At 47.1% G+C, this 27171-nt stretch overlaps 7 protein-coding genes and 1 non-coding gene across 8 annotated transcripts; 1 reads left to right on the top strand and 7 right to left on the bottom strand.

Annotated features, from left to right (window-relative positions):
• Nucleotides 1-35: 35 nt before the first annotated feature.
• On the bottom strand, nt 36-2302 carry BO79DRAFT_246054 (cytochrome P450). Its single transcript, XM_025685518.1, has 4 exons — nt 1891-2302; nt 1629-1826; nt 522-1580; nt 36-447 (listed from the first exon to the last, which is right to left on the bottom strand). Exons 1-4 carry the CDS (start codon nt 2134-2136, stop codon nt 376-378), a joined length of 1575 nt encoding a protein of 524 aa, XP_025538767.1. The 5' UTR covers nt 2137-2302; the 3' UTR covers nt 36-375.
• A 744-nt stretch (nt 2303-3046) lies between these two features.
• BO79DRAFT_196727 (CAMK family serine/threonine-protein kinase) lies at nt 3047-5953 on the bottom strand. The gene is made up of 7 exons (XM_025681222.1): nt 5688-5953; nt 5557-5617; nt 4973-5495; nt 4330-4922; nt 4137-4267; nt 4063-4079; nt 3047-4011 (listed from the first exon to the last, which is right to left on the bottom strand). The coding sequence occupies exons 2-7, from the start codon at nt 5596-5598 to the stop codon at nt 3374-3376; spliced, it is 1944 nt and encodes a 647-aa protein (XP_025538766.1). The 5' UTR covers nt 5599-5617; nt 5688-5953; the 3' UTR covers nt 3047-3373.
• A 792-nt stretch (nt 5954-6745) lies between these two features.
• On the top strand, nt 6746-13676 carry stt4 (1-phosphatidylinositol 4-kinase STT4). The gene is made up of 11 exons (XM_025688662.1): nt 6746-6817; nt 6870-7053; nt 7109-9817; nt 9872-9980; nt 10043-10180; nt 10234-10594; nt 10653-11024; nt 11082-11337; nt 11411-11614; nt 11665-11952; nt 12006-13676. Exons 1-11 carry the CDS (start codon nt 6810-6812, stop codon nt 13272-13274), a joined length of 5898 nt encoding a protein of 1965 aa, XP_025538765.1. The 5' UTR covers nt 6746-6809; the 3' UTR covers nt 13275-13676.
• Nucleotides 13677-14581: 905 nt separating this feature from the next.
• Nucleotides 14582-14692, bottom strand: BO79DRAFT_t153. Its single transcript has one exon. It is a non-coding gene; the product is annotated as a tRNA-Met (tRNA).
• Nucleotides 14693-15515: 823 nt separating this feature from the next.
• BO79DRAFT_238350 (uncharacterized protein) lies at nt 15516-16355 on the bottom strand (the record flags this gene model as incomplete). Its single annotated transcript, XM_025684803.1, has 1 exon — nt 15516-16355. The coding sequence occupies one exon, from the start codon at nt 16353-16355 to the stop codon at nt 15516-15518; it is 840 nt and encodes a 279-aa protein (XP_025538764.1).
• A 2234-nt stretch (nt 16356-18589) lies between these two features.
• BO79DRAFT_256087 (putative YT521-B-like splicing factor) lies at nt 18590-20672 on the bottom strand (the record flags this gene model as incomplete). Its single annotated transcript, XM_025686175.1, has 4 exons — nt 18590-19108; nt 19180-19733; nt 19799-20485; nt 20549-20672. 4 exons carry the CDS (start codon nt 20670-20672, stop codon nt 18590-18592), a joined length of 1884 nt encoding a protein of 627 aa, XP_025538763.1.
• Nucleotides 20673-20899: 227 nt separating this feature from the next.
• Nucleotides 20900-21633, bottom strand: BO79DRAFT_23167 (uncharacterized protein). Its single transcript, XM_025684176.1, has one exon. It carries the CDS (start codon nt 21340-21342, stop codon nt 20947-20949), a length of 396 nt encoding a protein of 131 aa, XP_025538762.1. The 5' UTR covers nt 21343-21633; the 3' UTR covers nt 20900-20946.
• A 55-nt stretch (nt 21634-21688) lies between these two features.
• Nucleotides 21689-23592, bottom strand: BO79DRAFT_229408 (uncharacterized protein; the record flags this gene model as incomplete). Its single annotated transcript, XM_025684041.1, has 7 exons — nt 21689-21791; nt 21845-22014; nt 22138-22214; nt 22298-22320; nt 22351-22654; nt 22760-22916; nt 23515-23592. 7 exons carry the CDS (start codon nt 23590-23592, stop codon nt 21689-21691), a joined length of 912 nt encoding a protein of 303 aa, XP_025538761.1.
• Between the last annotated feature and the right edge of the window lie 3579 nt (nt 23593-27171).

The raw sequence follows: 27171 nt of genomic DNA, 5'->3' as shown, positions 1-27171 counted from the left end.
TTATTCCGGTTATTGACCCTTTTTCCATCGCGCTCAGGAAAAGTAATATATTTGTGGTAGAATGGCTGTCCCATATAACGCCTGTATGGGACAATTAGATTGGCTATAGATACATCAAGGCCTCTTCAAATGCGAGCAAATCGCGTACCCAGAATACAATCCTCACTCATAGTCAACCCTAGATCAAGACATTGGATTGAAGTACTGTACAAGCAGCCATTACATGAGAAAAAACCGGCCATTAAAGCCCCAAGGGAGAAACAAAATAAAAACAATCCCATGAAAGACTGTTATCCAGTCATTTCCATCATATTACATAAGAGGTTTGAGAACAATCACAAAAGGCGGTTTCTATGCAGTAACAGAGGCAGGTCGTTATGATTTAACGGTGGTAGCGCGCTTCTCAAATTGAATGATAGACTTGCCAGCAGGCTTGGAGAAGAGAGACTAGAATTGGTCAGCCTTGTCAATCGTGGCCAGAAAGGTCGACGCATGATCGCTTTGAAGATAGCGTGACTTACCGAATAGTCTGTTTCCGGGATATCCTTGACGTTTGGCAGGTTGCGGAATTTGAATAACCTCACCAAAGCCGCGGTAATTGCACCAAGTTGCACGTAGGCGAATTGTTCACCAATGCATCTGTGACGTCCTGCACCGAATGGAAGGTAGGGGCTATTAGTGCCTTTGCTGACAAGACCATATCCATAATCAATTTGATCTTCTTCTTCCGCATTGGCTGCAATAGTCTCATCCCAGCGGTGAGGATCCCATTTGAGAGGGTTAGGGAAATATTCCTCTGATCTTGCGGTAACACCAGGCGATGAAAGGACATTGTGACTGGTTGGGATGACATATGGCGTGCCATCCACAGGCATTGGGTTTTTGACTGCGCGGATGATTGAATGGATCGGCGCGTGAATTCGTAGTGTCTCTTTGATGACCTTAGCGTGCAAGTCAAGCTTCTGCAAATTTTCATAAGTAAGAGGTGGAAGATCTGACCCAAGCACACGAATCTGTTCGGCATATAACTCTTCCATGATTTCTGGATTTCTTGCAAGGTGCAAGACTATCCATGAAGCTGTCGATGAAGAAGAATGCTGGCCAGCCATAAGCAAGGCAATCATCATGTGTGCGATTTCCTCGTCTGGAACAGGAGTGCCATCTTTGTATACGCAGGACATGAGGTTCCAGACCATATCCTCAGAATCCTTCTTGTTTCCACCCGTACGGCGTTCTTTGACAATCTCCATATAAGTTTCAGTCATCTTTTTCTGTGCAGCATCACGTTTCCGGTTGTGAGGAAGGGGTGCCCAAGGGAGCATGAAGTTGATAGGAGCAAATCCCATGTCAAGATCATGGTATAGTTCGGCGAAAGTAGAATCAAACCGACTCCGGACTTCCTTTCCTTGAAGAGAACGTGACGCAGTGTAGATGGTAATCTCTGCGATGGTTTTGCAGACGTCAAAAACGCCACTTGATCCCTGGAAAGCCGCAGAATGCTCGACAAAGTCATCTACCTCGTTGGTAATCAAACGAACGTACGAACGCAGGGCATCTGATGTGAGACCGAATTTGACAAACTACAATCATTAGTGTACGTGTCATACTCTCTCCATGCTCAAGCTCACCTTCTTCTGCTCCATAAGTTTGGCATTAGGACAATCATACACCACGTTACGCCCAAAGACAGGGGTTGTAAGTGGAGAGTAGACTTCTTCAGCACAGACATCACGTAGCTTTCCGTTTAGGATGAAATCGTTGCCCCTGGTTCCCAGATAAACTGTTGTCTTTTTGCCGAGGAGAATGAAGGTGAAGATATCGCCGTACTGTAGGTAGACAAGAGTCAGCATAAAAACAAAAGATCGATACTTTCATATTACTGGTCCATACCTTTGCGCGACAGTCGAAGAAGAATTTATAAGGATCCATGCCATAGCTAATTGTACTACCTATGAATGGAAACCAGTGAAACACCAGAGGGGGCTCATTGGGGTTCTTGAATAACAACTGTCTTAGGACATTGAGAATGACGGAGACAGCCAGCAGGGATGACAGTCCGATCCCCAGGAGTACTAGAATTGACGTGTTCGAGCAGCGCTCGCAGAGGCTGTCGAGAACGACCGCGAGCAGGCCCATGATGGGACAACAGCGGAAACAGAATGACCGGAACAGACAATTGGAGTGAGTTGGTTGTGTTCACAAGGAAGAATGATTCAAGCGAAGGCACCTTCCTAGCCCTCGGCGTGGAAGCGCGACAGAAGTGTGAATTGCTTGCAACAGCGCAGGAAAGTGCACTTTTGGGTAAGTACAAGCAAGAGAGAAAAACGGCAGCACGCCACTTGCCAGTAAGTGAGCGCCCTTAGTAAAGTACTACTAGCAGCCTCGACCCGCTCACGGATTCTTGGTGGGCGTACCAATCTGAACGGCTCCGCGCCCGCGGCTCCTCCCCTAGCAGGAACTGGACAGTCCAAAAGTCTGAAAGGTACTGGTACTTACCCAGCCGCTCCTCCGAGTGGATCCAGGCCCGTTCCTGCCCCTGGTACTCCGGACAGCGTACATAGCCGTACAATACGAAATACGCATTTCGCTACCCAGTTACTCCTAATTAGTAGTTAAGAAACTACTACTAGTGGTAGTACTCCATACTAGTACTATTATATGTTCCCATTGTGTACTAGGGGCGCCGATTCATCCTATCCTCCCATGCTATAACTACATTGTGGAGTATATGACTCGTCCTAATCTTTAAAAAAAAAAGAACAAGCCCGACACTCACTATGTAAATGTGTGTGCCGGATACGCAACCCATCGATGCAGGTAGGTCTTGCATACAAAACAAGTAGGATTGTCCGTCTAATGAGGAAGCATTCCCTTGCAGCAATATGAAATCTCCACACACACACACACACACACACACACACACACACACACACTCTCTCTCTCTCTCTCTCTCTCTCTCTCTCTCTCTCTCTCTCTCTCTCTCTCTCTGTTTTGAGGGGGCCCTTCCTTGGTTCTTTTCGGATTTAACTCGCGCGTTTTATTGTAAATGTAGCCATCGTATGATATTGGGCCGCTCTTGGAAGTGTCCCTGGCTAGTAATTGAAAGCTAGTGCGGAGGTGAAGCTCCCAAGTCTATGTATGCTGTAGACTGTCAACTCAGGCTATTATTACTCTAAGTATTAAAAGTCGATTAGAGAGTAGACTAGACTTATGCCTATGCTCTCAAGTACTTGTAAAGCGCGCTAATGTCACCCAGCCAAGGAAGCGACAGTCCCTGAGAAATACACTTAAACCGACCTTGGTTTTTGCCACGGTCCACATACTCAAGTCGATGGCTTCGGAGAATCTTCAGTTGCAGAAGGCTATCTTCTCTTCAGTTACGCCCATTTTTCAGGTTGTCATCGAACAAAACTGGATCACCTTGTTCTCCAAGGTTGACGAAGTTATTCGGGGCACTTTTCTCGTCAGGGGATACTTCACGCTCTTGTGCATTCTTTGCTGGATGGTTGTGAACACGTTTCCCAGCATTGTTTTTGTGGAAAACTTTGACAGGAGCACCACTTTTCTGCTCATGTTCACTGTAGCCAACATCATTGATATTGCTGAGAAGTGTCCTTTCGCGAGCTAGCTTTCTTTTTGAGAAGTCTAGCTTTCCCAAAGCCCCAGTCAGGCCGTCTGTGCTGTCAGAAACACTAGGCTGCTTTCCTGTAATCCATGGGTGCTCTAAGCATTGATCCACCGTAATTCGGTCGTCAACGTTAACTGTGAGCATTCGGTCTATCAGATCCAATGCCAGATCACCCACAGTGTCCCAATACGGAGACGGATAGTCGAAGCTCCCTTGTTGTATTTGCTGTGCTAAAGTGTACGGGTGCTCAGCTGTGTATAATTCGTCAGAGAATGGGGGAAATCCGCAAAGGCATATGTATAAGACGACTCCGAGAGACCAGACATCCACAGCCTTTGTGTATTTCCGATAGCGCCGCTCCTGTAGTATTTCTGGCGCGACATCTACAGAATCAGTATTAAACTTCTGGCTTTCGAGCGGACTAGAAGACTCACAGGTTGGTGTGCCGCATCTTACCAAATATAATCGTTAGCACAAAAACTAAATAAGTTGGGAGTACATGCCATACAGTGTCGTAGTAAACGAGTCTTCACCGATAATCTTGGCTAATCCAAAATCACCAAGTTTCACTGTCAACTCTTTGTCCGCGACCAGAATATTTTCAGGTTTAATGTCACGATGAATGATACCTCGATCGTGCTAACACACTGCTTTAGTCGCTACTATCGAAAAATAAAGGGCATGGAGGTGGTAGAACATACCAAATACTTCAGCCCCTCAAACAATTGGATAAAGATGCAACGAGTTTCACTTTCTGAGAATTTCTGCCGGCTGATAATCAAGTTGAACAATTCGCCTTCTGGAGCGAGTTCCAGGACAAGATAAACGCCGTCGCTTTCATCGAATGTATCTCTGAGGCAAAGCAGATTCGGATGACTGACGCCCTTCAAGATACCGATTTCCTGATGAAGAACTTCGTTCTGGGAGCGCTGCGAGTCACCAGAACGTTTCTCAAAAACTTTCACGGCATACTGAGCCCCCGTAGACCGTTCTACGCAAAGGTAGACTGTGGCGAAATGGCCTTTCCCAAGCTGTTGCAGAAGCCTATATTGTTGGCGGAAACGATTGGTGTCTCGTGTCCGAGGATATCTGAAAACAAAACGTGCTTCATCTAGGATGGTGACCTCATCGCCATCTTCAAGTTCACGGTGTTTATTTTGGCCCACCATTGCATCATTGACAAAAGTACCATTAGTGGAGAGATCCTGGAGAAAGGCAACGGCATCGCCTTTCCTATTTTCGGAAAATACCAAAGCATGTCGATTCGACACAGTAGGAATGTTTATCACCAGGTCTGGTAAGCTTCGTTAATTGTTTGTAAGACAACATGATCTGGATACCTACCGCATTCAGGATGTCGGCCTATAAGGTAGCCGCTAGGTGAATTCTTTTGTTTACTAGCGGAACCCGCACTCGTTTTCGCGGACCCTTTCTTGGAGTTAGTCGTATATGCTGCGGATTTGTGCTCCTCGCATCCTCCGCGTTTCCTCAGTACCAGAGGACGGCGGACCTTATCATCAAGCGGAAGAAGGTATCCCCAGACTCCCTCTGCAGCTTCGTCTTCGACTTCATCGGCAAATGCTCTAGGGGGGTAAACAAATTGAGAAAGGGCTTGTGTATCGCTAGGAGGTGATGAACTATCTTGAGGGAGTTCCGAATCTGAAGGTGTCCGCCGATGTAATTTTCGGCCAGGCTCATCTGGTGTAGCAGTCGTCTCCTTTTCGATGTCTGTGGCAGTTGAATCTCGTTGGGTCAAGGGTGTAGGCAAATAGGACTGATCGTCTAAAGCCTGTGCTTTGCTTTGGGGATTGTTCCTCTCGGAGCGTCGTGGCTTTTTAAGATCTTGTGAATCATTATCGGCGGAGGCCTAGATGTTTACGCCATCGTCAGTCCAATTAGTCACAAGGGAATTGATGGTAACAGCATACTCTGCCACGCTTGAGGGAGCTTTTTTCGTTCTGTGGTGCCATTTTATTGCCTATTCACATCCTGTCAAGTACCAATAGTCACAAAATCAGCTTGGCTTGCACGGCTCAAAACTCAAATAAGGCATAGCAACCAGAGTAATAGCACTGCAGATATCGCCGGGTCTCTCCTATGTTTCGAGGCTAGGGGGGAAATGCTCAAGTGGAGAAGTCAAGAGGGTATGTATGAACACTGGAGAAAATACGGGCGAGCAAATCAAAGGGGCAGCAAGAGAACCGAAAAAGTAATTTCACTGGAAAACCTAGATTTGGCTAATGCAAAGAGATAGACAGAGCGATCTATTGTAGAACAAATCAAGGCTGCAGTGTACATAGAAGTAGGTCACAAACAACCTTGAGCGCGTGGTACCTCAGCTCCCGGTATGGGTAGGTCGCACCAAGCAACACCTTACGGCTTAAGTCGTCATTTATCATAAATACTGTCACCGCTTTCGACCCAGCACCCCTCACATTGTATAGATACGTGTGGAATTAAATCGGAGATGAAGGACATGTATACTCATAGACAATTTACTTAGCTGAACATTTCTGCCTCCCAAATGGACTTTAGCATTCTTGACTCAACCTACAGGTTCAAACCGCCTGATACTTGAATACTGTAGCACACGTACTTTGTAGTTGGTTCTGAGGTTGACTCCGATGTCATCAATTAAATAACGAATGGAGTAATACCGGCTCTGACATTGAACGACTTTTGGTCGCTAATATTGGGTACTATTCAAGATCATGTCGCGATTGACAAGTGTGTAAACTATTATATATGGTATACATACAAGCTTACATAGTAGAGAGACAGCAGGATCTGAGTGGAGAGGATAGTATACTATCATCAACCAAACACTGCATAGGAGCATAAATCACTATGTAAGTAAGACGGGTAGAACTCTGCATGAAATCCTTATTGGCCGTTGAAGTCTCTGGAGGAAGCATTCGCCTTCCCCAGATGAAAGCAAAACAGTCAATGTTCATGAGTGCAACACAGAAGCGTTGAGGCCCACGTGTCTGCCGTACCGAGGTTCTCCGGGAGGGAACCAGCTCTCCGTACTCCGCGGGACGCTAACACATAATCTCCTATCAAGGGGCTCCCCCTTGCTACCTTTGGCAATTGACATTAGTGCTCTGGAAAACAACAGTTTATTCGTCACCACACGCACTTAAAGCCGATAAACGCTAACTAGCTGCATTAATCTGGGATTATGGATGGGTAGGCTAGCTGCAAGTCTAATGGTAAAGTTTTGTGCTGATAGGATCCGTAGCCCCTCGACTATCAGAGCTTCGGCTTTGAATAGGCTTGCGGCATTAGCAGTCAAGGGACCAGAATGCGGCAGCGATTCAGACATCGCACGACTCGCCCAGCAGTCACTATGCCCCGCACACCCGTCGACCGATACCCTTAACGGTATCTTGCAAGCCCAAGCTCCTACATCGCGGGTGCCTATGGTTCGTTAGCTCCTTTTCTCTGCTTCGTGGGTGGCTTCTAGACTGACCTCTTCAGGGTATGAAAGAGCTAGACGTGCTGGTTGCTCTATGTAAAGCGTCTCCTTCCGTGACCAATATCGAGCATGCTTCGAGACTGGTATCACTTTTGTCACAATACCTTCCCGAATCGCATAGCCAACTTTTCCGCTCCTCACCCTTTCTTCACAATGTGAAACCTTCGCCCTGGGAGAGCCTGACTCATAATCTCACATTGGCTCTCCTCTCCCTGGGTTCTAGCCATCCACAGCTGCGTAGCATCGTGGCCGGTGCTTTCAATGAGTATCTGAGCAATTGTGCTGAAGCTATCAAAGCAGTTGCGCCCCTTCATCACTACCAAGCGGAAGCAAACAGTCGGGATGCCGAACATGAATCAACCAGCGTGCTATCGATATCCGCCTCTCTTGTCGGCTTTTTGGGAGCTTCGGCTGCACTTTCTTCATTCTGGGCTCCAAGCGAGAAGCTTCATTTAGCAAACAACTTGCGGTCGATGCTCTGCGAGCGGTTCTTGGTAGCAGTTGAGACTGCCTCGTCTATTGTGCGGAATGGAAGCATGCCTGGTTATCTGCTCAGGGAGTGGAGAAAATACACTCGCCGTTATGATGCCAATGGCCGTCCTCTAGGAGCCATGTTGCTCCAGGAAGGTTTCATCAGGTTTATCAAGTCATGCGTTACACGTGCGGCCGAGATAAATGGCATATCAGGTGTCGAGTTTTCACACGATAGCCTGCCTGAATTAGGCACCGCTACAAGTTCTGACGACACAGAGATCGCTCTTATCGACCGGGTGGCAGCCATCATCGCTGATGAGATCCAGCTCCTAGAAGATGGCTCGGATTATCTGCAACTTGGCTCCCCCTGGAAGCAACGACTTGCTTTTTCCATGAAGGCCCTAGCTCTAGTTGGATACTTGAATTGTATCATTCTGTGTGAAGATACAACGAATAAGGAAGACTTTGTATCATGGCTAGAAGACACACTTATGGATCCGAGACAGATGGCTTATGCTGAATTAGCAACAGCAGTTCTGACAAGCATGGCAGTCGTTTCGCGAGCTTCCATAACGATGGCATCCTCAGGGAGCCGCTCTTTGTTGAGATTCATCGTTGAAGGAGGTGCACCGACCGGTACCACCGGTTCTATTGCAGGCAAATGCCTTGCACATGTTCTCGGTGGTCTATCTCAAGATTCTGTTATTACTACACTCTACTCCCTAGGGAATGTTCTCAGCTCTGGCTCAGGCACTGACAAGTCGTATCAAAGCCATATGCTTGGAGATAGTTCCGCCCATGGAAATACACCTCTCGCATTTCCAACCACCAGAACTGGCAGTGTGGTTTCGTTTTCAGGTGATGACGAATCAAATAATCTTTCGTACAAAAATGTCGTCCGAGCTATTGTACAGATCGCAGCCAGCTGCAATGATGAGAAAATAAGCGCTTTGGCACAGTCCATGTTGCTACAGAAGATTGGGAAGGTGAATGCTACTATTGACGCTTTTATCATTACAGAAACAGCTGCTATATCACTGAGTACCGGGCAAGCCGAGTTTCAGCTCCTGCTCAAGTTCTATGATAGAGCATACCGTGATGGCATGGCCAGGGGCTACACCAGTGTTACTGATGCTGTTAAGAGTGCATTGGCATATCTCTCTATCACGTTGAAAAGAGACTCGCCACTATACGGTGTATATCTGGTTCATCTTCTGGAGAATGTCGTAAACAAGGGCGATGCTACCAATCTCGAAAGTGAGAGGCAGAAGGAGCTTGCTCTTGCAGCCGACGAAATCGGTCCTCTTCTAAGGCCCTTGGCTTTGCTCGTGTCGTCAGACCAGAAACAGCAGGATAGTGCAGATACTATCACATACTACGATCAGGATGTGTCTGCTCTATTCCGGGATGCATGGTTCAATATCGCAGTACATGGGATATCCATGCATTCAGCTGTTGGTCAAAGCCATTTTGAGGAGCTGCGCTTACTTGCCAAGCACTCTCCTCCCCTTGTCTCCGAAGATCGTATGGAGGCAACGGAAAGCGACGTTGAGTTGAACACAATCCTTAGGCGAGGAATGGGCTCACAGCGTTTGCAAGAGCAGAAGCGAACTCTCCTTGCTGAACTCCCTGGTCACGAGGCCGAAACAAAGCGATTAAGCTATCCGCAAGTAGTTTTCCTCAACGCTACGATCTTGGTCGAAAAGTTTCGTGCGCTGTCCGGCAAATGTACTGGGTTCCTTGATTACTTCCGCGACCCGGCCATAGCTACTACAGAAATGACCAGCTGTATGAGTGCGATTGCAGAGAAGGTAGTGGCCAGTTACCTTTCGCTGACGATGTCCGGAAAATCCGAAGGCTTCTCTGTTGCTTATCTATCAAGAGAACTAGCCGGCTTCTTTATCGCTTGCAGTCATCGTGTTGAAAGGGTACAGAACGTCGCTGTACTCTGTGCTAACAAGATTATAAACGAATGTCCATCGGCTCTGTGTGAGAAGCACTCCCTTTTCGCTTTGCTGGAGCTTCTGACCGTCATGTGGCGCTCATGTCTAGAAGGAGAACTCGATGAGTTTGAATGGAATCCGTCATTCACTTCACCCACAGGGTTGGTCAAAGCCGATCTACCCGACAACTATAACTTCAGGAAAAGAACATTAGATGTTCTGCTTGAACGATCTAAAACATGGGTAGCGGCGGCTATGGATATTGCGCCCTTGGATGTAAAAGGCCTGCTCCAGGTATGACATTCTGCTATCTAAAACTCCGGAAAGTGACTGACCCACCTTGTCAAGACATACCTATCTCTTTCGGACGACCATGCTGGATATGGCAACGTTCTGTTGGGGCGCTCTTTCGCGCTTGAGATGGGATCGCTTATCCCGAGCAGTGATCAACGTCTTGGTAGGACAACACTTCGGTCTTGACTCAGCTACTGTTTTTCTAATGTCCCCATGTTCTTCCAGGTTCAATGGACAGCCACGGACTAAGCAAGATAAACGTCGCTTCCGACTTCATTTCTCAGTATTCCACTCGTCAGAACTATAGAACTTTGTATGCACAAAGTGTCAGTGGCCCAACACAGGGACCTAATGGGCTTGGTGGTGGGTAATACCTCAATTTGTGAACGTTCAAGGTGCTAATATGGGATAACCAGCTCATAATTTGCTTTCCGGGTCTTTGCTATCTGCAAATAAAGTCATGGAGGATACGCTGTATCAACTCAACGCACGATTGAAGTCAGGAGAAGTTGTCCCTACCGTCGCCGTTCGTGATGTGCTACGGCAAGCTGCGGGCCTCCTGTGCAGTGATAATGACCCCTCTGCTTTCATTGCTCAGTACTTGGTCCAGATACCTTTTGAGATATTCTCGAAGGAGTCGATGGACATTGGTATACCCCTCTGGCTTGGAGTAATGCATGAGAATCCGAGAGTGGAGTCCAAAATCTTGGTAGAAGTTATTGGATCCTGGGAAAAATCGATTCAGCGCCGAAAGGGGCTGTTTGACCTAAACTGCAAGTAAGTAAAGATCGTCTTCTAGCACTTTCTGATTCAATGCTTATTCAAGGGTACATAGCTACGTTGATCCAATGTTCAGCAAGATCGAGCTGCTCCCCAGCGACAAAGCTCTGATGGCGAAGAATCAACAAAAATCCCAAGGTATCCTGACACCACATTTCCAGCTTCTGCAGTTCTTCGAAAGTCATTTTGCTGCTGTTCGGCTTGCAAACTTTCAGGTCAAGTCACTTTTCGGCCGTTTTGTTGATAAAACAAGTGTGGGACTATTGCAGGCCAGTGGTCACCCCCTGGCCAGGGAACTACATTTTCGTATTGTCTTGTTTGGACTACGGGTATTGAAGGACTCCCGGTTACCAGACCGAAATCTTGAGTGGAAGCTCAAGGACCAGATTTTGTCCGCCGCTTTGACTTGGTTTAGACATCCACCGAGGTACGTTCCATCTGGTTACTACTTTTGAATATTCACACTAAGCTCACTCATGTGTAGGTGGTCGTACGGTGGCAACCGGTTACAGATCAAGGCCGAGGACAGGATCCTAGGAGACGTTTCTTCCGCTCTAGCAGATGTCGCTGGAGTTACTGGTCACAGTCGCAGCTCTTCTAGGACGCTTCAAGCAAGACAGGAGCTTCTCCAGATCCTTCTGGAGGACGAAAGGTCACGCCTCAGGGTTTGGCTTTACCCCTTGGAACCAGACCGGAAACATAATATGGCACAGTCAGCTGCAGTCAGAGTGTTTACGGAGGTATGTTATCCTATCAACGAGCATACTGCTTGATGCCCGTGATAAACATAATTGCATCTAACACCTCGTCCAGGATGCAACCAATCTACTACGTCTGGCGTGGTCCGAAGCCCCAGGGTTGGCCATCCATCTTTCTACCCGCTTCCCGTCTACAAAGTTAAAGAACGACATCCGGTGGTTGCTGCTCAACTTTCCGGACAAGGCTATTGACGAGCCAAGTGCCCTTGAAGTCCTTTTTGGGTCTGCTCTTCCTGCCGACGTCCATAGCCAGCTGAAGGTATGCCAATCGTCGCTTACGTTTTTATGATTCTGGACTGATGAGGATAGTTCCTCCTATACTGGGCCCCTGTCAACCCTGCCGAAGCCCTGACTTATTTTCTACCCACCTATGGAAACCATCCCTTCATACTGCAGTATGCGATGAAAGCCCTCGAAAGTCATTCAGTCGATGTTCGTTTCTACTTTGTGCCACAACTGGTCCAAGCTTTACGATATGATGCACTGGGCTACGTAGAAAGATATATCATGGAGACAGCGAAGTTGTCTCAGCTGTTTGCGCACCAAGTCATATGGAATATGAAAGCCAACTCCTACAAAGATGAGGATTCTCAGATTGTGAGTGCAACCGAGTGTTATCTGTCAATGAACTTATTAACGAGTAGCATTAGCCGGACCCTCTCAAACCAACACTGGACAAATTCATGGATGCTTTGATCTCAAGCTTCACAGATGAGGAGCGTGAGTTTTATGAGAAAGAATTCTCCTTTTTCAATGAAATTACGGGCATTTCCGGAAAGCTTCGACCCTACATCAAAAGAAGCAAGGCAGAGAAAAAGGAGAAGATTGAAGAGGAACTTCGTAAGATCAAGGTGGAAGTCGGTGTATACCTTCCGAGCAATCCCGACGGTGTTGTTGTGGGAATCGATCGCAAATCCGGCAAACCTCTCCAGAGCCACGCAAAGGCGCCCTATATGGCGACGTTCAGAATTCAGAAAACCAGGGCACGGTCAGAAGATGACAAAATCACTCAAAAGACTGGTGATACGCGACCTTCAAATGGGGATCAAGAAACCTATGAAGTATGGCAGTCAGCCATTTTCAAAGTTGGTGATGACTGCCGTCAAGACATGTTAGCTTTGCAAATGATTGCTGCTTTCAGGGGTATATTCGCTAGTGTTGGCCTTGATGTTTGGGTGTTCCCATATCGAGTTACTTCAACAGCCCCCGGTTGTGGCGTTATTGATGTGCTTCCCAATTCGATCTCTCGCGATATGTTGGGTCGCGAGGCAGTCAATGGCCTGTATGACTACTTTATCTCCAAGTATGGAGGGGAGGAATCTATACGATTCCAGGAAGCACGCACCAATTTTGTCAAGAGCATGGCTGCTTATTCTGTCATTTCCTATCTCCTACAGTTCAAAGATCGGCATAACGGGAACATCATGGTTGACGACGCTGGCCACATCATCCATATTGACTTCGGGTTCTGTTTCGATATCGCACCGGGAGGTGTGCGATTCGAGCGTGCCCCCTTCAAGTTGACATCCGAGATGGTTGCGGTGATGAGCGGTACTCACCATGCACACACCCATCCAGGTAGCGGCTCGGGTAGTGGGCTCGGTCTCCCCGGTGGTGGTTCTCATAGCCCTACTAGCACGCAGCCTTACAAGTGGTTTGAGTCACTGGTTGTGAAGGCATTCCTTGCTTCGCGTCCGTACAGTTCTAAGCTGTCCCACATCGTGTCACTGATGCTTGACAGCGGTCTTCCCTGCTTCAAGCCGGATACGTTGAAGAACTTCCGCGATCGATTTGTACTCGATAAAACCGAGAGGGAAGCAGCTGAATACATGCGTGAGCTCGTCCGCAAGTCGTACATGAGCGTTTCGACAAAGGGATATGACCAATTCCAGCTTTTAACCAATGGCATTCCCTATTAGACCTCATAAGCTCTTTCTATCCGGGGAATGCAGCGGGTGTGAGGTCCTGCCACAGACTCCTTTTCTCCCCTCGTTTCGTTTAGCTCTCACGCTGCTCTTGGGGTATCCGCTATTTGTGAAGTCAAACTCGATCATTCAACTCTGTTTCAATGCCACCATTCATTCTCATTGCAGTTACTTTCTTGCTCAGATAAGGACAGAGTGGTGTCCAGTCAAAGCCTTAGAAATACCCGCGCCCCTTATCCTTATCACTTTGTGTGGTGCCTTCAGATGAAGGGCAGAGCCCGACTTGTGGCTCATCGTGTTCGCGGATGTCGAAAACAATAGCTCTGACCCACTCAATTAATTCTCTATAGAAAACATTCCAATTACTTTAATCTTTACTTGCGAGTAGTAATTAGCTTGGGCCTAGAATACATATATAATGCCGTCTGGCACATATTATACAATTCTCTCGCAGTAACCCTCAGTCCCGTAGGTGGCAGTTGAATATTTGTATAGTTTGTATACACTTACCATCTTACCTGCTACCTATGCATCCAAAGTATACTACATGATCGACTCGAACTTCGCATCTCACCAGAATTAGATCAGGCCAACTCGCCATAGTTAACCACTAGGTAATCACTGACTCATATGACTGGAGCGTGTTTCACATCCGTGAAAGATCTTGAAAATCAACATCAGGGAATGATTCACTATAGCCAACCAAACACTTGACAAGATCCTCTTCCTGCCTATCTTCCTTCCCACTAATGTGGTTTTTCACGTGCACTCTTTATGACATTCTTCCCCGGCCTTTTCACTTGGGAATGTGGATAGTCGTACTGTGCTAGCCACGGATCTCACCTGGACACCTGATGGGCCGACAAAATATATATATATATATGTAGTATTAGTATAACGGACAAAAGATGCACTGAGCAGCCTAACAACAGAGTGATCGTGCATCAACTATGTATGTATGTATGCACCACGGACTAGTAGTCCCTAAAGTCATACAATACTTGAAGAAGTTCACGGTATTTTCTGTGCTATTATATTAGATTTTTTTTTTACCTTTGTTCACGTGGAAGAAGAACTACTACTACAATGGAGTTGGGTGTCATGGATGTTTTTATTACACTAACGTTTATAATGTGTTTATTCCCAATTGCGTGGGATTTCTGGGCCAAACCTCTATATAACATGATTCAGACATGGATGCTTGATTTATGAGCATGTCAATGGCTGGGAGAAGATAGAGGGTGGAAAGGTGGAGAAATGGGGGAAAAAACAGGGAAAAAAAAGAAAAAAAGATATTCTTGTGTCCCCAGGGAGGATCGAACTCCCGGCCTTGGGATTTCCTGAAGGTGAAGGCCTTCAAGTCATACTTTGCTCGTATGAGACCCACGTGATAACCACTACACCATGGAGACATGTGCTGGTGACATCCTGGCAAAAATAGTGCACCATAAGCCAGTGCATTATGCGCACCGATGTGATAACAAAAGATGAATTAGATAACCGAATATATAAGTGCAGCTGTGCTACTACGGAGCAGATGCGAGAACTTGCCTATACACCAATATCAACCAAATAGTATCATATACTGTTTCTAATACTTCGGACACTTAAGCTCCTGTTCGATATTCAGATGCTCCCAGAACATAAATCAGTGTTCATTCGAAATAACGGGCAGTATCACATTGTAGGCAATTTGAGGGACCCAAGGATAAGAATCATAACTGGGTCTGACCAGCAGGCTCCGGAGAAAATCAAATCATAGATGAAGATTATATCACGAGCTAATCAGCACGTGTACGGAATGACGGAAACTGATGCAGAAACAAAGAAATCCATAAAAAAGTGCGTGCTAAAGGAAACGTTCGTCAAAGTTGTAGATCATGTCAATATCCATGCGACAATAGGAAAATATTTCCTCTGAGTGACTGGGCAAACCATAAGACAGCCGCCGTGATTGGAGCTGCCCGAATAAATCCTTTCGTTTTTCTTTCCCCCTCTTTCTTCCCCTTTCCCCATCGATCTCCTATCTGAGTTTCTTTTCTGATTTGGACAAGGAAACTCACGGCTTTTCAGTGCTTTTCACTGAAAGGGAAGGACAAAAAAAGTAAAACGAAGTAAAGCATAAATCTGACGCACATAACGAAGACAACATCGAATAAGGGAAAGAAGGAAAGGGGCGACAAATGAAACAGCAGTTAGGCAAAGATGATATAATCAAGAAAATAGCCCTCATCTTTAGTCCATGAAATCACCCCGAAGGATCTTTTCCTGAAAGAAATCAGGCTTATTCTGCTTGGGCTGTTTTGGCATCTCTCGAGCTGGCTGCTCCATCGAGGCAATCGAAGCAGCCCTCTGATGGTGATTCTGGTTGCCCATATTGACTGCATGCTGGTTTTGAGGTGAATTGGGCGATACAACGCCCAAAGACGGCGCTCGCTCGGCCCGAGTCCGCAAGGCCTCAGACCAGTTGAAGCCTTCGCCTACTTGTCGCCAAGATGGGTTAGATCTATCGTTCTGGGGAAAGACTTTGTATGTACTTGCAACAGTTGAGTTTGTGGGGCTAGGGGCAGAGGGAGGGCTGGCTAACGACGAATTGCGCCGCCCTCCAGCCGCCTGAGATGCAGAAGAGGGATATCTACCATTACCAATGCTTCCTCCACGGGCATCACGCAATGCCTGTGCACCAAAGGAGAGACGTCGAGTGAAAGGAGAGCTAGGGGTGGCATTGGAAGGTCCGTTTTCGTTATCTTCCCCAATGGCTTCCTCTGGGTTTGCCGAATTGGATCCCACGGAACTAGAGATACTTCCATGACGGATGTGTCGAGGTCCAAAGGGGGAAGTTTGGGTTGGAGAGCCAGAGAGTCCCAATGTGGTTATCGACAGTCGTCGTCCATGATTCGGTTGACTGCCACCGACCGTATTGGCCATCGAGCTAGGTGGTGCACCAGCAGCCCCTTGACTCCCGGACCTCGAAAGATAATCTGAAAAGGAAATCCCGGATGCCAGGGATGCTCGACGCTGGCGCGACGAAGGGGGTGGTACGGAGATGGGAGATGTTGACCGGTCGTTTGACATGGTAACAGATGGGTAGTCGATGACCCCAGGATATTTATCACAAGCACAAGCACAAGCACAAGCACAAGCACAAGTATAGAAGAAAGGGTAGATGGACGATGGCAGATAGCCAAGTATAAGGCGACAAACGATAATATCTAGTCTCCCCAGACACGGGTACCACTAGGTGGAATGGGAAATAGATATACCGAAATTAGAGTTACTAAGATGAAGAAGAGTAGACTGAAATTGGAGATATTGATGATGAGCCTTCAGATCAATACCAGACTTATGACGTCAATCGGGTAGCCGCTTCGATAGGGAGAGCAACGGAAGAGGCAGCAGAACAACCCCCATTAAGAACCTAGATGGAAGATACCGGCAAATGTCAGTCGGGGGGAGATATTCAGCGAAGAACCCAAACTTGGGACCTTCCATGTGGCGGTGGCAATATAATACAGTGGAAATGGTTGAGGGTATATCTTAGGAGCAAAAGGAACGGAGAACCAAAAACCAGCGTTTTGAGTGCTATGGGACACTGCGCAAGGGAGGAAAGATGCAAGTTAAACGGGGGAGGGTCCAGACTCAGTGCTAGTGAGAAACAAGTGATGGATTCACTACCAGTTTTTTATGGGCTAGGCCAACTTACTGGAAATATGCAAATACCCAATGCCCCTCCCCCAATACCTTAAATTTATATGATGGTAGTGGTAAGGTGGGTAGTAGCTAGAATAGTGAGGAATATATGTATTGGTTTTCCTTTTTGAAAATAAGATGATGGAGGGGGAAGATTCGTGAAGGAATGATTTGAAGAGGGGTGGTAAAGTCAGTAAGCTTTCAAGTAGCCGTGGCTCGTGAAGAAGTGAAGAAGAGGGAGAAAAGGGAAGAAAAGAAGAAAGCCAGGCCGTAGCCGGCAGGGATCTTGGGAAGAACAACCTGACGAACGGTTGGAAATGTAGAGCGGAGGGGATGAAGAAGAGGAGGAACGGGACGATTCCAGTGGAAAGAAGGGGGAGGAGGGGGAAAAGGGAGAGAGGGAGAGAGAGCCTTTAACAACAACAAGAGAGCACAAGGAAAGGAATGAAAGCTTGGGAAGGTTTTACCCCACAAAACCACCTCGATTGACTCTTGACCGTGGGCCAGAACGGGTCTAGCCTTCTTGGGCAGGGTGCAGCTGAACGGTGAACCAGACAAGACGATCCGGGGTCGATGATTCATGAGTCGTCCATCCATAACTAAGTATAGACCCAGTATTTAGACCTAAATTTTTACCACTGGTTCGTTCTCTTCACAACTTGACATTGAAGTAAGAGAAGGAGAAGCCGTGAGTACCTTTTATCAGTATCACTCATGAGTATTCTTTCCGGTCACAAAAGTACTCTATTGGCTGTTGTTGAATTTACTCAAAGTAGGCAAGGGTAGGAAGGATGCGGCATGTCTGGTATGCATCGTATTCCAAAAGTACATACCTTACATAGTACTGTTGTTTCTTAGAAATATACCATATAAACCCGGTATGTTACGTACGGGTATTATTCTCTATGCATATTAGACATTCGTACTATGTATGATGATACGGTATTGATTTTCACCTATCCTTTTGCGGAAGCACTACCGAGTACAACTGCAACTCATATTTGAAATATATATATTGATCTTGTTATGCGCTTATGAGAGCTGTGTTGGGAGCTGTGCTCTTTTAATATCGAGCTAGAAAACATGCCAATACTCATATACCACGTGTCAAGTCTGTGGGCGTTTTTTTTTTTTTTTTTTTTCTTTGTTTTTCTTTTGGTCTTTTGCTTATATCCCAGACCATGTCCGTTTTTGTTTTTCTTCTAATGTAGTATAGCTTTCTATATAGATATGGCGTAGATAAGGTACGTGTACTGTCTTATCTTGGCCTCAGTGATTGAGGAGTTATTCGTATACCTCTGGTCTTTGGCCAGTCCTCAGGATGTGTGTTTCCTTATCCGGGAAGCAGAGGGCGTGTGGCCCTAGAGGCAGACATACTCCAGGTGAAGCATGTCCGCTTTCGACACACTCCCAGTGGGATGGGAAGGTCTCTCGGGGCAGTACCAACTTAGTCTGCAACAGTATGGCGCCGGACGGTTCGTTTTTCAGCATCCCAAGCCATCTGTTCCTCCCTTCTTTTCACCCTCTGCCGTTTGTCTTTTCGCTTATGCTTCTTCAAGTCTTCCTCGCGGTGGTCACATTCCTTCTCATGTTTTCTTCTGAAGGATATGCAGTGTGTCCTAGTCTTGAGGCTGTGAGTGGAATAACTGCAAAAGTTTCCACCCCACCTCCGGCTCGATCTCCGTACCGTCGCGAGCGATCTTCACTTCTCGATTTGAGTTCCAGGGATTCCGCAACCCTCTGGTACGATGAAACGGAACTCGTGTAGTCGAAAGCCATCGAATTCTGAACGGCTTCCCAATCAATTGTGCCCCCAAATCTGTAGCTTCTTCTGCCTTTTCGTGGATAACCTTCTCCTTCTCCTTCTCCTTGCTCGCACCGCTCTCATCCTCTGAGGTCTCCGCCTCCCAGAATATGGTCCCCCGCGCACTGTCGTTGATTATTCGTCCGTTAGGCGCAGTGGATGTTGCTGGAGTGGGCGTCACGTCTAGAGCCTCAGGATCAGGGGGGTTGTCCAGTCGCGAGGGCATCTCCATAGCCAAGTTCTCGTCATCTTGTATCGGCGACATCATACGGGCATATCCATAATATTCACCTGACTTATTGGCGGAAAAGATGAGATAGACATCATCAGCATTCTGCTAAGTGGTCAGCGATCTATTATTCTCGCCTGTCGACAAGAGTTATCTGGTGGGGGCACAGAGCTCACCTCGTAAGCCTCGTTTAGCTGCTTCTCATTATGAGTTTGAGTGGCCCAGATATTGTTCTGTCGACTGATTTCAAGGTCATCAACACTTAGGCTTTTGACTATAAAGTATCTGCTAGGGACCCGAGCGTGCGAAAGGCTACCTTCTGTAGCCTTCTTCTCAGTCACAGCGTCCGATGGCTTGGTTTCTTCATCTTGATATATAGCAGGGGTAGAAGAGCCCATAGATTCAGTATTGGAACCCAGCGAAACAGCCCCTTGGCGTAGCCGACATACAAGACGTGCTCCATGGAATCTAGAGTCGTTGAATCTTGACAATGCTGCAGCACAGGCGGCCTCCGTTTTGTAATTAATGAATGCGCAGTTACTCTTAGAGATGAGGAAGACGCTCTCGAGTTCCTTTGTGGCGTCCTGAGAAAAGTAGTCCTTCAGGTCAACAATATTGGTACCGGGAGGAAGATTGCCGACCCACAGTGCATGTCCAGATTGCTTTGGCTTTCGCGGCGGTCCCCTTGGAGCACTTGACGTAGTGGTATTAGATGAATGCGATCCTGAGTCTGGTATACCGAAGTCATGTCAAAAACACATAACTCGCTGCTCGCATGGTCGGGCCCAGACTTACCAGCAGAAAATGTTTGAACGGGGTGGGGCCTCATAGGTGTTGATCCGTCCACGATGGTCTTGGAGACGTCATATTCCAGATCCAGACGCCGTTGCTTATTTTCTTTCCCCAAGCCGGGTGTCAATTTGGTTTTTGGACCCAATGTGTTCCGAGGCTGAACGCGTGGCTGCAGTTGCACTGGAGATGATGTAGTCGGAGGACCCGGGCCGTGTCCAAGGGCTGCTGTGTATGTGGTCTGGGTGTAATAGTTTGGACCGTATCCAGATTGGCCAGGTATATGGACATTCATGTGAGCGGCTGAATGGGGCCCCAAAGACTGGTAACCCGCCGCACCGGGAGGCAGAAGAGGGTCCTCGGGTTGCTGCTGAAGATAAGGCGTGTATACCTGATTGAAGGGACCGTTGAAGGCCATATTAGGATTCATTGGAGGCCCAGTAAATGACGGCAATGGTTGCATTGCATATACAACGCCGTGAGGGTGAGCTGTCGGAACAAAGGGCTGCTGAATATGATGCTGCTCATATAAGATGGAATGGCTCTGATACCCAGGCAATGCGGATCTCATGTCCCGCATGCTAAGAGAAGGCGCCCCTCCCCGTGCGGCCTGTGCCATCTGGGCCTGTGATTTGGGATATTGTTGGTCATTATCCGATCGAGGAGCTTCGCGGGAAGTGGTGATTGTCGACACTGAGCCATAATTCAGTTCTACCAAAGATCCCACAGAGCAATTATCCCAGGTAGGAAACATACCTGATTGTGGAGGAGGCTCCTCTACTTCATGCGACTTATTGAAGGCCTGTGGTTTGGCTCCGTTCGGACCCCCCTGCGTTGAGTTCGAGAGAGCCGAAGGAGCGTCACCATTGGGATATGTCATGATAGACACAAACAAACGATAAACCCAGCACAGGCACACTCTTCCACATGATTAGTTGAATCATCTTAAATATACCTGGGGGGTTCGGAAGCCTGGGGGGGGCTGGCGAGGGGACTGGTGCAACAACTTACCTTGCCCCAACCTGTGGGTTCAAGTACGCTCTAAATTTTGCGGGCAATAATTTCGCTGGGGAGCCAAGTGATGTGCCTAGGATATGCAAACACTGGTTAGAACCTTGACGGTGTCTTAAAGATTGATTACTTCCACAAAAAGTTCAGACGGTGTGCTTTGCAAAGTAAAGGGACGATGAATGCAAATGCCCACAAGCGAGGAAGACTGATAGCCTGAGCTGCGGTAAGAAGAGACAAGAAGAAAAAGAAGAAGACGAAGAAGTAAGAGGGGGGAGAAAAAGCCACAAACAACAAGAAGGATCAATAAGAGGGTGGAAAGGTCCCCGACAACTGGGTCGCGTAAGAGGGCATGGACGAGTGGGATTACTGACTTGTACAAGCAAGAACGTGAGAAAGAAGAACGCGGAATCTACACATGAACCAATAGAACAAAGTGATGTAGGCCAGAGAGAATATGTAGAGTGAAGAAGAGAAACACTTAGACGAATATAAGAGGTTGAGCGAGCACACCAAAACACAAGGGAAGGTCCGCCTGACATCTGAGTGCTAAATCGTCGGGTTCTTTTTGGGGGCAAACAGTGCAGTTGTAGGACTGGGCGAACGAAGACACGGGGCCACTCAGTGAAAGATGCACGCACGAATCGCCGCGCTGCCTTAAGAAAAAAGGGTGGAGAACAAATCAAGCGTGGAAAGGATTATAAACGGGACAATTGGGTATCAGAGGCATAAAAAAAAAGGGAGGGGCATAGGCGGCTACGCGCACAGAGGCACGGTGCAGAACCACGACCAGGAAATAATATCCATAGGCCAGGGCAAAAATAAGACAGTATAGAAAGATGCACGAGGGGAAATCAGATGGTATATAGCAGCAACTTCCAGGCTCTTTTACGCCACAGAGACCAGAAAACGAGCGTCGCGGCGAAGAGGGACGTAGGGCACAAGCACTGTGCCGTAGTGGCCCTTAATCACGCCAAAAGACGATGGGTCACTGCAAATTGAAGGTAAAAGGGTGTCTGTCCCTCGAGCGCCTGTGGCAACCACCACAGAAGCCGCGTTCTCCTTCCCCCTGGCAGTTTCAAAGGTATGGGAAAATTGGCAGACATTTGTGACTGTTGAGGTGGATTATCCAGGGATTGGTAGGGGAAGGCAATTAATTGCGAAAGGGTGTGTTCTCCCCCATGGGCGTTGAGCCAGGGGGGTGGGTGGGTGAACTTGCAAAGTGAAGGGTGAAGGGAAATGAAACACCAAACAGTCCTGTGGGATCGCAACCGAAGGAAAGGAAAAAGAAACGGAAGAGGAGGGGGACAGATAAAGACGACTATCGCCAAACATACCTTAGGATGTGAACAGGCAGGGAGAGCGATGACAGAAAGACCGTGCCCCCCACGATGATAACAGAAAGAGGAGCACCCTGCAATCAACAGTTGGTGGCTTTGATGTCGGTGACGGGAGAAATAATCACGATAATAATGAATAATCCTTGTGTAGACGCACCGTAGCCAGGCCTGAAGCGGAGACTATGGAGAAGGAGGGCCCTTCAGACCAACCAGGTCAGCAGAGCCCAAGTAGTCCAACGGATCTTCTGACCGTCAGAGCTCGGAAGGGCAGGTCCTTCACAGCCAGGTGGGTAAAGAAGACTATCGGAACGGAAATGAGGGCAATAATGGGCCCCCCTAGGGACGTGTTCGTCAGAACCCAAGCCAAGTCTATATTGGTGACTGGCCGGTGGTGGCGCACAGAGGATCGTGAGACCGTGAAAGCCCAATGATCTGGACTCCTGTCTCTCTGCCTTCCTCCGCCCTTCTCTCTCTTTTCTTTCTTCCCCCCTTTGTGGCTGTGGCTCCCTCCAGCCTAGAGGATATCCACAGTTTTAAAATCGGGGCTGCGATGCGGATCGGGCCTTGCTTCAACGCTTTTAGTTCTTTTCCCATGCAGAGGCCCAATCAACTACCACACACGATCGACAACAAGCTCGATCCCGATCTTTTCCCGGAAATTTCACCCAGACACAGGCAAGAACAAAAATGTGGTTTGCTCGTACCGGGGATCCGGAGGGAAGAGAGGTAGCGAAAAAGGCGCCGATGAAGTCAACTGGCCACCAGAAGAAGAGGCCCTCTCGACCTATTTTATTTCTCTTTTTTTTTTTTTTTTCGCGATTTTCCAAGATGATTCTGGATGCACAAGGGAAGACAAGAGTCTAGGGGAAGGTTGAGGATGAAAAAGGTACAATGGAAAAACAGGGGTTGGAAGCACAGGGAAAGATAGGACGGGGAAAATCAATACCACGACCACAACCACAAGAAATAATAATAATAGTAATAATCATAATAACAACAACAACAACAATGATAACAATTGTAGTAATGGCAGTAATCGTAGTGATAGGGGAATCAATAGACGAAAATAGAATAAAACAGACAATTATGGGAATGGAGAGGAGAGCATCCACATGGGCAAAAAGAAAAAATATAAGGAAAAGGAAAAGAAAGGAATAAGATGAACAAGATGGAGAGAGAAAGAGAGTATACTCCAATCACACTGAGCGGGAAAGTGGCTCACTTCAGGAAGAAGGCCCGGAAAGGTGGCATGTCCCCCCCTCCCCAAAAAAAAAACGACGAAACAGCCACATTCATTGAGAAATGGGGACTGCGTCGTGCTTAGGGTTACTTGGGTTAAGTCAAAAGGTCATTTGGCAAGAGGGTGAAATGGACGGTCTCGATGGCATCGATGGCTTTTGAGGGAGGCCATGATTGGGTACCGGGATTCTGTCCCCAGCCGGTGGAATCCATGGATCTTCCTCTGACAGTTTAAAAAAGGGATTGCCAGTGATATTGCGAGGACCCAAAGGAGCGCAGCCAACCCGCTTTGGTGGTATGAGTTAGTAGTAGGTAATGTTGTAGTAGTAAATGACACTGCTGGAAGGTGGCAAATTCGAGAGGGTCCTGCATGTACTGGTTCCGAGCGTTTGATGGGCCTTAGCCCGAGGTGCATGCGTGGCAGTGACCATCGGGATTGACAGCTGCAGGAGATTTATAGCTCCAGAAAAGAATTGATCTACAGCGCGACACCACTCGCCAGCATGTGTCTTTTTTAATTTTGTTTGCTTTTCTTCTCTTTTTGCTCCGTGGTTACAGCTGCCCTTAGGTCTGTGTCGACGGCGGTCACTAAAACGACGTACTTAGTACTAGTAGTAAGCTGAAGAATCGGGGTTTCTTATTGGATGATCGGAGGATCTAGGTAGCGTTTAAGAACTTGAGATGCATTAACAATCAACATCATAAGGAAGAGAAACTGGACCGAAGTGTGTGGCGATTGCAGATTCCAGAAAAGCTAGGTAGATATTTTTGCAGGTCTTCCTTGAAACATTTACCGAAAAGAGAAGATGGCAATAACGAAAGATAATAATAGATAGAGGGAAACAGAACGTGAATGGAGAAAAGACCAGATGAGTTTCGGGGGAAGACCGTTCGGGAAAGCGACATGCAATTGAAAAGGGGAAAGAAGTGGGGAGGAGGACAGGGAGGGGTGTGCAGTTGGGGGAGGGAAAGAAAACCGTATGAAAAGAAAAAAAAAAAAAAAAGAAAAAGAAAAAGAAAAAGAAAAAGAAAAAGAAAAAGAAAAAGAAAAAGAAAAAGGGAATAAAAGAAAAGGTAAAAGGAAACAAAAACCACTGGCCCGTGTGCATACACACTTCTTCAGATTTGTTGCTCTGCTGTGTTCGGGGAGGGGGGCGTGGAAGAATAGTAAGAGAGAAACTTAAGCCACGGCCAGCCCTAAGACGAAATAGACTGGAGGTGGTGGGGAAATAAGAACAAGGCATTGGTGATACTGCGTACCGTGATTGTCAAGCTCCAGACGTTGTTCGGGATGGGTCACCCAAATCCCGTCATGGTCCATGGCTTATTGTTATGCGGGATCAAGGATCGGTTCACCTCATAACTAGTCATTCTGAAAGCTGATAGGAAGGAAAAGAGAACAACGGGGAGCGATTGTGGAGGCAAAAGTTGGGATTGGGGGGTTGGGGTTACTGTGAAGAGAGGAAAAAAAAAAAAAAAAAAAGAAAAAGAAAAAGAAAAAGAAAAAAGAAGTAGAAGAAATCGGCGTTTGTCTTCATGGACTTTATTTCCTTCTTCTTCTTTTTCTTTTTTCCCCCTTTTAGTACCTTCAAAGAATAGTATATAATGACGGACTCATTGTAATAGTAATAATAATTAAAGGATGGTGATGGCGAAAGCTAACCTTAGTACAAAATAGTCTGCCACCTGACCAGGCAAGGGTACTACATTCCCACTAGGGCCCGATCTCCATCCCGCCCAGTGAGCATTACCTCCTACCTACTACTGTATACAGCGTCGAAACAACCACTCCTGCTGCTCGGCTTTCTGCGGGAGTTGTGGCACGTATGCAGCCCATCCCTCCCCCCTTTTTCTTTTGGTTGTGGCTGTAGGCCCTGTAGGTTATGAAAGCCTCTATGGGGATGCGATCATCCTGCAGAATTCTTCTGCCTGCATCGTAACCACAAAATGAAGTAGCTTTGGTCCTCTAAAGTAGTACATGTTAAACTATGAAAGTCCTTCTTTTTCTTTTTTCTTTTTTCCCTACTTACTCAAACAGAGGAAATTAGAACAACAGCCACTAGTGCTGTGTAGAGGATACGGATCCAATATAAGTGGCCTCTCAAAGTAGTAGTGAAAAATCCGGCACTGTTGCCCCTCTATGCAATACATTCAGTACTCATATTGTCCTCCCGGGTCTCCAAGATTAGCTACTGTAGTACTTTTATCGTCTGCATGGGAATATTGCACTTCTAGTACGTACCAAGATTTGAAATCCGCTCAATCTGTGGTACTAGGACCAAGGACCTTAACATTTGGTTCTCCCGCTGAACTGGTTATACTTTATATATATTAGCCTGTTTCGCTTTCACCGGCTGCTCCTCGTCGGTTCATTCTTCCGTCGCCTGGAGCTTCTGATCTCCCTTGATCCATTCTTTCCCACCTCCACCCCCTTCTTGTGTCTTGGTTCCTGTTTTTTTTACTATTATTCGCTTCTTCTCTGCTGATAGCCATCCTTTTACCCGTTCCTGAATCCAGCCCCATCCTTTGAAACACTGTCTATTGCCTATTTGGTATCTGGAAATTTGTGGCACCGCATGTACCGGAGTATTTCGTACTAGCAGTGCTTCGGAAGGCTCCACACCTGATTTGGGGGACCGGATGGGATACCAGCCAATCAATGCAACACCACTTCAACTTCATATCATCCTTTTCCGGAAACCCCTTGGTCCAATCCGAGCCGCCACCAGCAGCGTGGCTGGGTCCTTCGTAGCATATGTCGCGGTCAGCACCATGGCAAAACCCCCCCCACTATCAATACTTTTCCGAGCTCTCTTTCTTTCAATATTTTTTTTTTTTTTTTTCCTTTCCACTTCTCTTCTCCTTCTAGCCCCAGGCGCGTCTTCTGCTGGGGCCACTGTCGTTATTTTATTGAATTATTTTATTTTGACTTTTTCACTTTTCGGGGGTTGATCCCGAACGGTTGTATGAGTCAAACAACCACAACTAGTAGATAAAGACCCCAATGATCAAACCCAGGATGGGAAAATGGACGAGTTTGCTAGGGTGCAGAAGTCCGGCGCAGAACCAATGATAGCTGCAGGAGGCTGCTGACGACGGTGCTCCTAAGGTCACGCTAAGCGGCAGTTTTGTTGAAGTGGAGATCGCGCTGTCTTTTGCGACTTGAGACCTGAATTCGTTGAAGTCGTTGAAACTGTCTCATTATAAGTGGTAGAGTTGGAGAAAGACAGCAAGGCTTCTCTGAAGGCCCCTTTGGCCTTGTTGGGTACTTTCATGCCTTTTGGTACATGGCGTGTCCTTCAATCCAAGCTCCGACCGGGAACCTTTTCTGAGATGCAAGGAGAATTCCAAGGAAAGGGACGATCTTCTGTATAGGCTACCTTTATATCCATCAGTATCAATACCAGAGGAGTGTGCCAAAGTGACTCTTTCATAATGATATATTCTATAGGTGGTCTGGGATGTCAGTCGACACAAAGCTACTGTGTGATGCGTGACAAGAGTACTGCTCTCATGGCCTTGTTAGGATGCCTGAATGGTGCCCAAATGCTCAAATTCTCTCTTAGTCGCTGAATGTTAGCATTTGAATACATCTATTATGTACCTATACTTCGGTATTGAGACAATAGATATCAGCGAGCAGGGGAATCAGTGTACACAATACTATTCGCGTGGTTACCGGTTTAGATACGACTAGAAACCCCCAGCCAGACTGGGTAAGTAGTAAGTAAGTACTCCAACACGTACCACTAGTAGATACGTACGCTTAATGTCCTAGTATACAATACTCAC

The sequence above is a fragment of the Aspergillus costaricaensis genome (genome assembly GCF_003184835.1).
Source record: "Aspergillus costaricaensis CBS 115574 unplaced genomic scaffold BO79scaffold_19, whole genome shotgun sequence".
Taxonomy (NCBI): Eukaryota; Fungi; Ascomycota; class Eurotiomycetes; order Eurotiales; family Aspergillaceae; genus Aspergillus; species Aspergillus costaricensis.
Note: the sequence above shows the minus strand (reverse complement) of the source record. Positions and strands in the feature narration are given on the sequence as shown.